This window comes from Columba livia, chromosome 2, assembly GCF_036013475.1.
Source record: "Columba livia isolate bColLiv1 breed racing homer chromosome 2, bColLiv1.pat.W.v2, whole genome shotgun sequence".
NCBI lineage: Eukaryota > Metazoa > Chordata > Aves > Columbiformes > Columbidae > Columba > Columba livia.
In genome coordinates, this window is record NC_088603.1 from 147,850,122 (window position 1) to 147,865,067 (window position 14,946).

At 43.2% G+C, this 14,946-nt stretch overlaps 1 protein-coding gene across 9 annotated transcripts in view; it reads right to left on the bottom strand.

The window, feature by feature from the left end:
* Nucleotides 1-14,946, bottom strand: part of SAMD12 (sterile alpha motif domain containing 12) — a 189,912-nt gene that overhangs the window by 73,057 nt on the left and 101,909 nt on the right. The window contains exon 6 of one of the 9 annotated variants that reach the window (XM_065054307.1): nucleotides 1-14,900. This exon is cut by the window's left edge and continues 38,513 nt beyond it. The exons of the other annotated variants lie outside the window; for them this stretch is intronic. Within the exon in view, the coding sequence (XP_064910379.1) occupies nucleotides 14,845-14,900 (56 nt within the window). The 3' untranslated portion in view covers nucleotides 1-14,844. The remainder of the gene's footprint in view (nucleotides 14,901-14,946) is intronic. 9 annotated transcript variants of the gene reach the window in all.

A 14,946-nucleotide genomic window follows, 5' to 3' on the forward strand; every position in this document is an offset into this window, starting at 1 on the left:
TTCTGTTTGGGAGACATTGATTTTTTTTTTTTTTTTTTAATGCCTGTGTTTCTAATGGAGCTTGAAATTAACACGGCTTTTTGTTTACCTCCTAATTTGTGCACCACCATCATCACTGCTGTCAGCACAGCTCTGGGAATAGGCCTTGTTTACTGCTTCTGCATAACCAGCAGAAGGAGCATAGGAGCAGAAAATAGGTTTGGTTTAGAGTTTTTCCTTTATTTATTTTTTTCTTTTTATAGGTTATATATTAATGACTTGAGTGATAATGTGGCCCATTTTATCCATATTTCTTAAATGGAACATAGAAGGACTTGAGCTAGCTGAGGGATATGTTGAATTCCTCTGGCACATATTTAATAAAAAGCTGGTATTATTGTTGAGTCAGTCCAAAGCATCTGTCAGGCTTTTGCACAGTGGGAGTTCCAGCGAGACCTAACACTGTCTAACGTGGAATATCAGCTAGAAAAGTCCCACAGCAACTCAGATTCCCAGTAGCTGCTTGGGCACAATGTCCCAGTCTCTGCACTGAGACAGCCTCCAACATCAGCGGTACAAAGTGGTACATGAACAATGCAATCTCCTCTCCTCAGAGATGAACCAAATACTCAGGATTGGTACCCAGCCTTGTATTCTTGCAGGTCTGTAACTTTACCATCTCTGTAAGAACAAAGTTATCCCTCTTGATCGCCAACAAAGTGCATGGGCCAGGGGCTGGTGAGGCCCCACCTTGAATCCTGTCTTCAGTTTTGGGCCCCTCATTGTAAGAAGGACATTGAAATATTAGAAAGAGTGCAGATGGGGCGAGAAAGCTGGTGAGGGGCCTGGAGCACAAGTGTGATGAGGAGCAGCTGAGGGAACTGGGGCTGTTCAGCCTGGAGAAAAGGAGGCTGAGGGGAGACCTTATCGCTGTCTGCAACTACCTGAAAGGAGGTTGTAGCATGGAGGGGGTTGGCCTCTTCTCCTGAGTAGCAAGTGATAGGACAAGAGGAAATGGCCTCATGCTGTGCCAGGGGAGGTTTAGATTGGATATTAGCAAAAAATCCTTCACGGGAAGGGTTGTCAGGTATTGGAACAGGGTGCCTAGGGAAGTGGTGGAGTCGCCATCCCTGGAGGTGTTTAAAAGGCATTTAGACAAGGTTCTTAGGGACATGGTTTAGTGCTAGAGTTAGATTAGGTTATGGTTGGACTCAATGATCCTCAGCATGTCTTCCTACCAAAATGATTCTATAATTCTATATACAAATCAATTTTATTAAGTGACCATCCCATTATGATGTCCTTCAGCAACTGTATGGTTGCTACACCAATTAGTATTATAACAGGTCATTGTATAATTGACATTTCTGATATGCTGACAAACCATTAATATTGCCAGCTAAAAATAACTCTGTCCATTTTCCAGATATGACTATAATTTCTGTGCACTAGTGCAAAGGGATGGACTACATGACCTGTGAAACCTCGTAGAACTGTTTTTCATTAGTATTCAATCTAGACTTTTTTCCTAAGAAACTTTGTGGTCCAAGGTGAGAGAGAACAATTCTGTTCCAAACATGTGGACATTCCTCAAGAAGGAAATCTGAAAGGTGCAGGAGCAGGCCATCCCCATGTGCCAAAACATGAACCGGCGGGGAAGCCCAGCCTGGCTGAACAGAGCTTTGGCTGAAACTTGGGAATAAAAGGAGAGTTTACAGCCCTTGGAAGAAGAGACAGGCAACTCACGAGGACTACAAAGATGTCATGAGGTTATGCAGGGAGAAAATTAGAAGAGCCAAAGTCCAACTAGAACTTAATCTGGCTACTGCCATAAAAAAAAATAAAAGGTCTTTCTCTAAACACATGAGCAACAAAAGGACACTGAAGGATAATCTCCATCCTTTACTGGATGCAAGGGGGAAACATAGCGAGAAAGGATGAGGAAAAGACTGAGGTACTTAATATGTTCTTTGTCTCAGCCTTTAACAGTAAGACCAGTTGTGCTTCAGGTACACAGACAGGAACAGGGAGCAGAATGAAGCCCAAATAAACCAAAGGGAAATGGTTGGCAACCCGTTACACCACTTAGACGCACACAATTCTATGGGACTGGATGGGATCTAGCCAAGGCTACCGAGGAAGCTGGCAGAGGTGCTCCCCAAGCCACTTTCCATCATTTATCAGCAGCCCTGGCTAACTGGGGAGGTCCCAGTTGAGTGGAAATTGGCAAACGTGACACCAACTACAAGAAGGGCTGGAAAAAGGATCCAGGAATTACAGGCCTGTCAGTCTGACCTCGGTGCTGGGGAAGGTTATGGAGCAGATCACCTTGAGTGCCGTCACATGGCACGAAGAGAACAAGGAGGCAATCAGACCCAGTCAGCATGGGTTTATGAAAGGTAGGTCCTGCTTGACTAACCTGATCTCCTTCTATGACAAGGTGACCGACTTAGTAGATGAGGGAAAGGCTGTGGATGTTGTCTACCTGGACTTCAGTAAAGCCTTTGACACTGTTTCCCACAGCATTCTCCTGGAGAAGCTGGCTGCTTGTGGTTTGGATGGGTGTACTCTTCACTGGGTAAAAACTGGCTGGATAGCTGGGCCCAAAGAGTTGCGGTGAACGGATTCAAATCCAGCTGGCAGCCAGTCATGTGTGGTGCTCCACAGGGATCAGTACTGGGGTCAGTTCTGTTTAATTTCCATCAATGATTTGGATGAGGGGACTGAGTGCACCCTTAGTGAGTTTGCAGATGACACCAAGTTGGGTGGGAGTGTTGATCTGCTGGAGGCCAGGATGGCTCTATAGAGGGATCTGGACTGGCTGGATCCTTGGGCTGAGGCCAATTGTATAAGGTTCAACAAGGCCAAGAGACACATCCTGCACTTGGGTCACAACAACCCCAGACAGCGCTACAGGCTTGGGGAAGAGTGGCTGGAAAGTGCCTGGGGGAAAGAGATCTGGGGGTGTTGATCAACAGCTGGATGAATATGAGCCAGCAGTGTGCCCAGGTGGCCAAAAAGGCCAACAGCATCCTGGCTTGTATCAGGAATAGTGTGGCCAGCAGGACTAGAGAAGTGACTGTGCCACTGTACTCGGCACTGGTGAGGCCCCACCCTGAATTCTAGGTTCAGTTTTTGGGCCCCTCACTACAAGAAAGACATTGATTTGCTGGAGAGAGTTCAGAGAAGGGCAACAAAGCTGGTGAGGGGTCTGCAGCACAAGTCTGATGAGGAGCAGCTGAGGGAACTGGGGCCGTTCAGCCTGGAGAAAAGGAGGCTGAGGGGAGACCTTATCGCTGTCTACAACTGCCTGAAAGGAAGATGGAGCAAGGAGGGGGTTGGTCTCTTCTCCTGAGTGAGATGATGAGAGGAAATGGCCTCAAGTTGTGCCAGGGGAGGTTTGGATTCGATATTAGCAAAAAAAAATTCTTCACGGAAGGGGTTGTCAGGCATTGGAAGAGGCTGCCCAGGGAAGTGGTGGAGTCACCATTCCTAGAGGTGTTTAAAAGACGTGTAGATGTGGTGATTTGGGACATGGTTTAGTGGTGGAGTCAGCAGTGCTATATTTATGGTTGGACTACCTGATCTTAAAGGCCTTTTCCAACCTAAAAGATTCTATGATTCTAACCCCATGCCATGCCGTCATTCACTCTTCTATGGCATAATGTGTACATGCAAGAAAACTACTCGCTCATAAAAATACTGTTGCTTTATCTTCTTTTTTTTTTTTTTTAAACCAGATTCACCTCTTCAAATATTATATGCACAAAACCACAGAAGTCTCATGATCTTCCTCAGTATAATCTCAATAATGTGAGTTTCTTGTTGCTCCTTTCGCAAACGTAACCCTCTTCCCCAAATCCAGTACAACCTACTATGCTCCCCAGTTTCCTCCTGCCTATAATATATTATACCATTTGATGATTCTCAGAATTTAATGATGCGTTAATTCAATGCCTTTGATGATGTGTGCAACGTATCTAATGATTAGGTATTCCTTAATAAAAATACTGCTTCATTTCTTGTAAAGGATCAAGAGCTGTGTTTTAAATACAGCGAAGCGGTGTGTTGAAAACCATACTTTACCTGCTCTGTCAACTGTGCTTCTGTGTCAAAGTAATACCTTTTAGTTAACGCAAACACCCAATGTATTCCAGTTGTTTATTTTTCTGCATTCCCTCCACTCCCCAGATGACAATCTTGTTGACTTCTGCTTCTATCTTCATGCCTAAAGCCTTTTTTCCCCTGCAGAAGGTCATTAAATTTCAGAGGGAATTTTTTTCTGCATGAAGCTACCAAAATTAGTTTGTCTCTCAGCACCACCCTGTTAGCATCCCAGAGACTAAACAATTCTGCTTCCTCTGGAGACAGGAGCTCAGAAAGGTCATCTCTGGACCCAACCAGCCTGTGCACTCTGTGTCCCACAGGTTGTGTGTGGGCTCAGGATAAATCACTATCAAGTAGTAGAAAGATGAAAGCTAATCAGATTTTCAACACACAGCTTCTGGGAAAAGCAAAACAAAACAGTACAGCAAAACAAAGGAGAGTGGATGCTCTGGTGGCAGGTTTGTGATGGGGAGACTTGTCCGTTAGTGAGCATGTTAGAAAAGCATTTCATTTCCTAAGCCATCCTGTCTGATTCTAATAATCTGTTCAGTTCTGGCCTCAGCTACGTGGAAGCAAATGACAACAGAGGCCACTAAGAGTCTCCCGAGCAATCCAGATTCAGTGGATTGTCTCAAAAATAGCTTAAATAAAAGATACTTGGACTGCACCACAAGCACAGGAGGTCAATTTGGGACCTAACAGTGTCTCAAAGGAGAAATCTGCCCGCAGAAGATTAGGAAAAGATTCTCTGCTCTTCCTCTCTAATCATATAGTGGGAACCATTAACAGTAAACATTTGTCATCTCTTTGCAAATGAAACAAAAGGGCATCTCCTATTCTAACAATTCTGTGGTTAACGCAGATGCCTGCAGTGATGGGATGTGGTGCTTTTCATTGTAATTGCTGTACATTGTACATCTGGTTAACCAGCTCATTCGGGCCACTGCCAAAGGCTGAACATTGGTGTAAATGGACCATGGTCTGAGTGGGAAAACCAATCTCTCATGCAGTTTATCCCTGAAGTTCAAAAGCAGATCTCTAAGCAGATCCCTAGTCTCACGCTCATAGGATTCAGATAAAGTCAGCCATATGCTTGAAGGACTTCCACAAATGATTAGTAAAGATTTACTAAACTAAGTTGGTTTGCAACAGCATGTATTTACCAGGGCACAAAATCAAAGGATCTTAAGGGCATAATCTTAAAATAATGAAAATTATTTAAGTTTGTATTCCTATCCACCGCTATTACAATAATTGTCCTACAAATAGATTCATGCATTTGTCTGTTTTCGTTTCAATTTTTGTCAAAGACTGATGTACCAGAATGTTAATGTTATATAATTATATATTCTGTAAATTAAAGCATGGCATGCTGGTTGGGAATAGCACATTTCACACTTCATTACTTCTGCTGCAACCCAAACAACGTTAAGCTCTGAATTTTCAGTTTCTTTGGTTGTTACTTTTTTAAAAAGCATTTCTGTTCCATAGCTCTTTGCTGCTTATCCATAAGCTATATTGTCCTCAGTGTCGGACATGTGGATGGTGATGGTGGAAATCTGGTGGTTCCATTTAGTGATGAACAGAGAGAACAATGGAAGTGGAATGTATGTGGGTATCACATTGAGCATTGGAGAGAGGACAACTGTCATCAGACTAACATGGAAATGTTACAGCAAATGGGCCTAAACCCCCCACTATTCTATTTTAAACCACAGCATGTGTCCCAAATGTATCAGATCAGGGTAAATACGACGTTGTGAGATTCCTATCAGGTTGTGAAATTGTCAGGTGAATTTTTACATTCAGAAGATCATTCAAAGTGATCGGCAGAAACATATACAAAGCATATGCTTGGTGAATTAAGAGTCCTGAAATACTATTAATGACTATCTCCTACTTCGACACTTCCAAAAATGTCATTTGTACTGGCCCTTCAAACACACAATAATAACCAAGAAAAGTATATGTAGCTAATATAGCTACAAAAAGATTAAACCAAGATGCCACATCTTACTTTACCTCGTAGCACCTTTCCATGCTGATTTGGAGACAGTTTTGATACCAGTAGTGAAAACAGGAGAGAATAACTTTGATTTATTTTGATTTGTACTGCAGAAAGAAGCCACAGTGCATTAGAGACTTTTCATTTGTCTCACAAAATCCAGATTTGCTGAGTGCAAATCGGTAATGGTGTCAGAGTGGCTGAGGTATTCAACCGTAAACATAAAAGAGAGTTTAAAGAGTTGTGGGTCACCTTTAAAAGATAAAAATCTTTGCATTTATTCATATGGGTTTAAGAATTTCTGAGTGATGGAACTAGCCATCTGTAAGACACCAGTTCTAATCATGTCACAAATGGGAGCGTAGGGAGGTTGCAAAGCTTATTTGGTAGCTTAAAGCTGCACATGTGGACTTTCCAAGCAGCAGCAGGAGAGCCCGGCTCTCCCACTGATCACACCGGGCAGCCTGTGAGCTGCTTCTTACATGTCACAGCAGAAGCCACCTCACAGATGTGAATCTTTCCCCCACCCAGATCACAGACAGCTCAACTCAGAGCCTTTGGTTTCGGTTTGGCTTCTAACTAGCAAGCAGATTGCATGTAACAAAATCCGCTGCTTTCGAAGGCACGTGCGCCGTGCACGGCCAGCACCAGTGGCCAGAATGCACTGTCCTCCTCTGTCAAACACTCCTTCTTTACCTCACCTTATAACTCATTCTGAAGCAGGCCCCCCTGCTGAAGCTGCAGGTTACACTATGCTAACAACAAACAGATTCCCCAGGGATGCAGTTATACACTTTCTCACAATGCTTCCCATATTTTAAAGGATGTGAACTCTTTTTGATATAATGAACTAAAAGCTGCCATCACTGCAATGCCACAGCAGCTTCCATCATGTGCTGACAAGCACTACGAAATACCAAGACTCACAATACCACCAAATTTTACATATGGACCATCAAGGGCAATAAGGGTTAAGTTTCTGTTCTTGCATCACCCAGGAAGCCCAGGGCAGAAATAGAGCCGAGATGTCCTGAATGGCAATCCTACACTGTAACCCCAAGCACATCCTTCCATAGAGGTACTTCATTTCAGGATGCACATTTGTCTTTCAAACTCGTCAGTTTGGCTTTTTTTTAAGACCTTTAATTATAGCTCAAGTTACGTTCGATTTATTTTTCCATGGCTGTTTTTTTCCCGTCTATGGCACTACTGTTCTTTCCTCTCTCCTGAAACACCAAATGCTTTAAAATCTCTTTTGTTGTTAGCAAGCAGGAAAGGAGGAGAATTTCTTGAGAATGTCTCTCTCTTTCTCCATTGAGGAAACAAAACAGATGTTGTGCTCTCCTCGGGGAGAAGGATCCTACCACACAGCAGGTGTGAGCAAAAGCTGCTTTGCATGTGGAGAGGAAAAGAGCAGCATTAAAGGACCTTGCTGGAAAAGCAGCACCACTGGCAAAAACATTTGGGTTTTGAGCAAGAAGGAGTTCATCCATGTAAAGAAAAGAAGGGGTACGGGAAAGCAGTAGGGAAAGTAACACCCCGCTTTGCATTGGCAGGAGGAGTGAGGGCTGCTGCCAACTTTCCCAATATTAATCTCACATTTCCCTTAAAGCGACAGCTCCACAAACCAGGGAATGGCACGAAAATGCCTACTTCGTTTTTTTTAAAAGTCTTAATGCTTGAGCCTGAAACCAAGAAGAGCCTAAAGACTCAAATTCCCAAAAAACTCAGAGCAAAATGTGGGTTCCTTTTAAACCTAATTATTTCTGAAGGGGGCCAACACTGAACTTTTTAATGCTTTAGGTTGACATTACTGGGTGACTTTCGCAACCTACAAGATTTCCTAAGCCCTTCATTGCAACCTCAAAATGATAATTTAAAAAATCCCCAGCAGATAAAGAAATAATTGCTTAAACATAATTTCACTTTTTGAAATAATAATCATGTTTGCGTTGACAGCAGTAAATCTTAAGGCAACTCAGGGTGACTATAGAAGTATTTGCAGAAGACACAACCCATTGCATGTGACAATGATTATGCAGGAACTGGGACAGTTAGTTCCAACCACAGATTTGATACTGGTCTCACTTAGAATGGGACAGTCATGCTCAGCCTGTATTGTGCCGGGAAAGAAAGGTCAGAGCAGCTTCCTCCGCCTCCATGAAGACTGGCCTACTAACATAAAGAAAATGCTTTCCTTTGGAGTTTTATTTTCTGTCCTCTCACAGATCAAAGAGTATCTTTTCCTGCATGAACTAAGTCACGTTTGCATAAATGTCAGCTCACTGCACTACAGGCTGCCAGTTTTATCTGCAGAGATCCATTTTAAAAAAGGAGACATCAAATGGGCCGGTCCCAACGCTGCTTCCAAGATCAGATATAAGAAGGGACGGATGTTCGTGGGCGTTATTTATACTTAAATGCAGGCCCAGATGCATCCCTAGAACCTCCAAACTTCTGCCACCCTCCCCTGGCATTTTTCTTCTTTTATGTGAGAATAATGCTACAGGGAACAAAACCCTGTTCACTTGGGAATGAAAGAGCTATGGCATTCAGGTACAACTTTACTTGTTTAGTTCATCTGTTTAATTTTAACGGATGCAGCATTTTTAACAAGTCCTTGGTGAGCAAAACTGGCTGTTTACACAGGGGGTGGGGGTGCCGAGGGACAGGCAAGACTGCTGTATACCTGGATTTATAAACAGGCAACAGGCAAATGCTGCTCAAAATTGCAGAGAAGCGCTACCATGAAACATCACAGCTGTATAAATGTGTGATAACACCACTGGGTGCAGCAGGACATGAGTGGAGTGCGGCACCAGAGGGGCAGGAGGAGAAAACGAAGCCAAAGCTCTAGCAGGAAGGCCAGTTCTGAAACACCCAACCCACGTTCCCAGGCACTGTGCACCCTGGGGCCGGCACCACAGGATGGAAACGCATCAGATCATAAACTGACACATAACAGAGCACAGACTGCTGTTCTCTGGATTAACTGTGGCAGAACCGCACAGGAACAATTCAGGCCGGGGCACTGTCACATCAGCACAAACTTTTTACCGCAGGTAACAGTGTCAGACTATTGCAAACAAACCCCTCTTCTTCCAAGGACTGAAACAAAAAGAGATAAATCTTTTTGGTTTGAGCTGCTCTTGGCTGCGAAGCGAGGCCAGCCAGAGTTTGGAAGCAGAAAAGTTGCCTGGAATAACTACCAGAAAAATTCCAAGACTCCTATTCAGTTTTTCATAGGAACGCTATTTTAAAGCAATGGAAAGTTAAAAACCCGATCATCTTCTTTTTTTGTGGCATCATGTTCTAACTGCAAATAGCCATTGTGGCCCCAGTGCCACCTTTGTGACCTGGCACCAGTGTTGCTGCTTGGCAATGGCCAGGAGGACAGTGGTTCGGTGTCCTTGTGGCTGGCCACAAAATCTCAGAAAAGCAGGTGACTTCATCAGATCTTACAGAGCTATGCTTGGTAACAACAGAAAAAGGATCCCAAGTCCACCACTGTCTTTACAATTTACCTTTTCACTCTCTTTGCAGTGGAATGAAACTTATTCTGCTGCATGCACGTACCTCTGGAAATACCAAGGAACCAGGCTAGGTTTGCCTCCATTACCGAACGCACTCTGTATTTTCTACTCTCGAGAAACAAACAGATTAATAAGTTTGGTCCATTAAACAATAAATAATTGGTGTGCACAAGCAGATTTGATTCACAACAGCCCAGTGGTGCGCGCTGCCAATGCGGCAAGCTGCCTGCTGTAAATGCAATGCGTTCTCCAGCGATAGGGAAGCGAAGGGATACAGCTGCTGAAGGGTGATGTGAAATTAAAGAGGGAATGAAACGTGTGATCTTATTTAATCACACCTGGTGCTTCAATTTTTCAGTAACAGCACCCTGCTAGACTGTGTCAAATCAGTTCTACAAAGAAAAAAATTATGGATGGAAAATGAATTAACTCTTTCATCCCTGCTGTTAATACATTATACCAGTCAGAAACAGCTTTAGCAGTGGCTGTTAAGGATCCTTTCTTCTCAGATGAAAGGTGCTCAGCACCTGGCTAAACGGAGCTCAGTGGATGACAGGGCTTCTGTGCCAGCGGGCGAGCGCGGGCCCTCCACACGGACTGAAGCACAAGTCTTGGGTGTGTGTACAACCTATTATTATACACAAGAAATCCTCCTGGCCAGAATCAACTTGAAGGACTGAAGTACCACGCTGGGACTGGTTGTTTCTATTTGTTTCCTTGGGTGGGTGGCACATATGTGCAGAGAGGCAGACAGAGGAAGCAGGACAGCCGGGGACAGCAGAATGCAGAAGGGCAGAAAGCCTTGGCCGCTCTGCTCAGCACAGATTTCCTGTAGCAAGAACATTTATCCCAGCAATTACCTGGTTTCTGTTTTCTTTTTGGCTTTCCTTTTTTGAAGATCTTTTTTGTTTAAGTCTTATTTTGCAGTTTCGGTCTCCATTAAATGCCAAACATAATTTGATTCTGCAGGCATTGTGCGATTACTATGTCCCATCTGCTGGTCAGACACTGTTTCTCAAACCGTGTGCCCTGTGTACTAATAAATCATTTGTGGTAATAGACAGCAAGGTGTTCTATCTAATGTAAAAAATGGTAATCGTGGTCAAATGTTCCATTCTTCAGGGAAAAGGAAAAAAAAAAGTCCTTCTACATGATTTCTCTCAGCAGCAGAAAATAAAAAGTCAAGGTATAATTAGCTTAACATAACCATCTTTATATTAAATTCATAGAGAAGAAAATCAAACATGAAAAATAACTAGCAGGCTCCCATTCTGGTCTCCTCATTGAATTAATGTCACCAGTACAGCGCTGGATAAAGTAAGATATACAAGGCTACTGTCTGGATAAGCTGTGTGCTTGGAGAGTAGTCCATTTCCAGAGGGGAGATATTTCTTTATGCAAGTGCTACCTATTTAAGAAATTGGTACTTATTATGACAATAGTCTCAAGAGGTATCTCGTTTTTACAGTATGGATTCAGCCAATTTACTGAAAAACCAAGGCATTAAAACGAATACGTCAGAACAGTTTTAAGAACATCTTAGTCTCTTCATCATTACTCATATAACTCATATTCAAAGAGATTATCACACCAAGGAGCAAACACTAATTATTTTTTTTAATAAACAAAAAGACATTGTAAAAGACCTCCATAAATAGAAGATGCCAACACAGCAACATGAGGGATCAATTTAAACCAGGGTTATTTAAAATGCTGAATATAATCACAGTTCAAATTAACAAACAGGAACGCTTGGTTTAAATCAGTTTTGTTCTTGTTTTGCATCTTTAATTTGTGTTTTCCTTTGGTGGACAGAACCATAGAACTGAAGCGGACTTCAAAAGGATCACCTAGCCTAGCCCTTCGCTTGAGTCAGAGACAAATATCCTCACAGCTGACTCTTCCCTATTCCTCACACCTACAATGCTCCTCTACTCTCACTTCCTCAAATACTCCACTCCAATACGTTTACACTAAGTTTCTAATACCCAAACTAAACCTCCTTAGGTGCAAACTAAACTAACTACTTTCCATCTTACCTTTGGGTAGGGAGAGATGGCATGAGTAAACACCACTACAATTTTATATTACAAATCTTTTAAAATACCCGAAAGACCGTGTCTCTTTCCAACTTTGTCCTTGCATCCTGTACTCAATTCTTTCAGTATTTCCTCACTATTCTTTTCTCAACCTCTGCTCCCTCCTACAGCTCTTTCCTGGCTTTCTGCAGTTTGTCTCCGTTGTTCCACGGTGTGAAGCTGCTCTGGACACTACCCCAGCAAAGCGAGAGAGAGCCAACAGAGAGGAGAGTCGGAGATATCCCGTGGTTTTCACGCGAGACTCCCACTTATGCTGAAGTCTGGTCTCTTCCCCATTTTCTCCGCCAGCTCTACCAGGCTGTTGACTCACATTCAGCTTGTGATATCCCAACACCACATGCTCTCTCACAGCACTGGTACTTACTCAGATATCCCTCGTTTGCATTCATACACTTGTTTTCCCTTCCTCACCGCAGGCCTTCTCACTTACATTTTCTGAATTCCTATCTTACTCATTTTAACCATTTCTGCATTTTATCAAGATCAATTTGGACTCCAAACCCGCCCTCCACAATGCCCCAAACCACTGGAGCTTACAGTCCCTGTCCGCTGTACTCTCCAGTCCATCAGCCAACACACTAATGAAAACCACGAGCAGCACACGATCCTGAGCAGAAAGTAACCGCACTGTGCTCCGGGCTCCCTTCCATCTGCCAAACAAACAGTAACTGTCCTTGAACACCGTACTTCAACCAGTCCTTCACCTTCCTCACAGTAATTTCACCTATATGACTTTTTCCCTATTTACTTGTGGCTACGTGCCTTTCCACAACACTGCCAAAAGCCTTACCAAAGACAAGACATACCTACTATTTCTATCTGCTACACCTCCTACTCCATTCAGAAAGGAAATTAGAGAGGTCTGAAACATTTTTTTTTCTTAACAAATCCACACTGGCTGTTTTCTATCAGCTTATTATCCTCTAGGTGTTTACAAATTGATTAATCATTTCCTGCAGCATTTCACCATGTATCAAAGTTAAGCTGACAGGCTTTCTCATTTCATGTGTTTGCCCTTCCTCATCCTTCACAAGTTCTTAAAGATGAAAGCTGAAGTTCAGGGCTGGGCTCAACTGACTCCCAGGTACTCAGGCTAATTTCATTAGAGCCCAATGGCTTGACTGTATCCAGCTTTCCTCCATATATTTAACCTTTTTTCCCCATTCCAGCTTGTGTTCTTTCTCCTCTGTTTAAGTGGGCAAAGCATTCCATCATGATTAACCTGTTTGGGAAAACTGAATCCAAGAAAGGCTGAAGTGTTCATCCTCCTCTTTGTGACCAGCTTTCCCCTCCTTGTCCACAAAGTAACAGAACTCTAATTTCCTTCATCTTTCACTTATTTCTATAGTCTCAAAAAAACCCGGAATTTTAATATCCCTTGTAGTTGCAACTCTTTAAACTAGTTTGTGCTACTTTTGAAATTTTTCCCTCAGCAATGCATTGTCCTGTTCCCAGAAATTGTAATATTCCTGATTTTCAAGTAATCGCAGAAGGCTTTAAGTACTTCTGATAATTTGTGTCTTCTTCCTTCAGTGAGACAGTCTGCTGCCATGTCTGTGGTATCCTGCCTTCCAAAAAACAGTTCCCTTGAACTTTCTCTTCCTTCTCTTCCCAGCCCTTACCTATCTATTCCAAAGATCAAAGAAACCAGCTCTTTAAAAGTCCTTTGACGTTATTTGTCGGCTTTTACTCATTCCTTCCTCTCCTTCAGATCAGAAAATCTTTTGTGATCATTTTCACTCACGTTACCTTCTGCCTTCAAATTCTCAGTCACTTCCTTCTGATGTCTCAGAATAAAGCATAAATTCCTTCACTAATCTCCTTTACCCTCAGAAACAAAAGCAACCCTCTTTAGATTTTAGCCATTGTTAGACATCCTACACAAGATTCCCTTGACGGAAGGTAGGCATTTATTCAGCTTGTCACTCCAGAGAAGAGATCAGATCTCCCATAGCAGATGTCTAAAGAAAATCACATAAAACATCTCGGATGGTTCCTATTTTTCCTAGAGTGACTGGCGAAAGGCAGCTCTGGCAATTAGCTCACACACTGGCATCTATCAATCACAGAACCGTGCAGGATGGAAGGCACCGCTGGAAGTGTCTAGTTCAACCTCCTGCTCAGAGCAAGATTAGTGTTAGACCAGGCTGCCCTAGGCCGTGTCCAGTTGAGTTTGGAATATCTGTGATGATGGAGAACCACAGCTTCTCTGGCCCCATTCCACTGTTTGACCACCCTTTTCCCCCTCCCTTATATTTCATTAGAATTTTCTACATTACAACGTGTGCCTGTTGCCTCTTGTTCTGAACCCCCCAGACCTTGTCTTCAGGCTGAACAAGCCCAGCCCTCACCCTCTTTTCCTACAGCATGTGTTTCAGCCCCCGGCCACCTTGGTGACCTACCCACTGATTCACTCCAGTCTGTCAATGTCTTTCTTGCACTGAGCCCAAAACTGCACAGACAGCTCAAGATGTCACCTCGTCAGTGCCAAACAGAAGGGAACCATCAGTTCTCTTGACCTGCTGGCTACCCTGCTGCTTGTACAGCCCAATATGATGCTGCTTGTTCATACTGAAATTGTTGTTTATCAAGACCCCAAGAGATTTTTCAGGAAAGGGCTCCCCAGCCAGCCAGGCCCAGCCTGTCCCGGTGCAGGGGGTTATTCTGTCACAGATGCAGGACTCTGTGGTGGTGTCTGCTGAGCTTTCTAAGGTCTGCAGGGCTCTGTCAGCACACTCCTCGGGTCTGCCCACAACCCTCCGAGTGACAGCGCTGCCCTCCAGCACATCAAGCACTGTCCCCAGTTTGGTATCTTCACTCAAATTTGCTGAGGGTAGACCCTGTCTCATCGTCATGGCCACTAACAAAGGCATTTGGACAGTGTTGTCCCCTGTATCAGTCCCTTAGGGATGCCACTGGGATATGCATCCACTTCTTGTCTCCTTATCCATTCCAAAAATCAGCAAAGATCTTACTGTGTAAAAGCGAAATGCGATAAAAATACTGAAGAACAGTATTTTCCAAATAAGCTACATAATCAAGGCAAAAATAAGCTTATCATTACAGTTTTTAAGTAATCAATCTCATTAAGCAAGGAAGCATTACCTTGGTGAACTGAATGTCAGCTCTGGTTGCCACACTTCTCAAGAGCGCAGAACTGGTAGATCTTATCCTCTACTGCACAGATTTTGTTTATAGATTAAAAGAAAAAAACAAGCTTTTC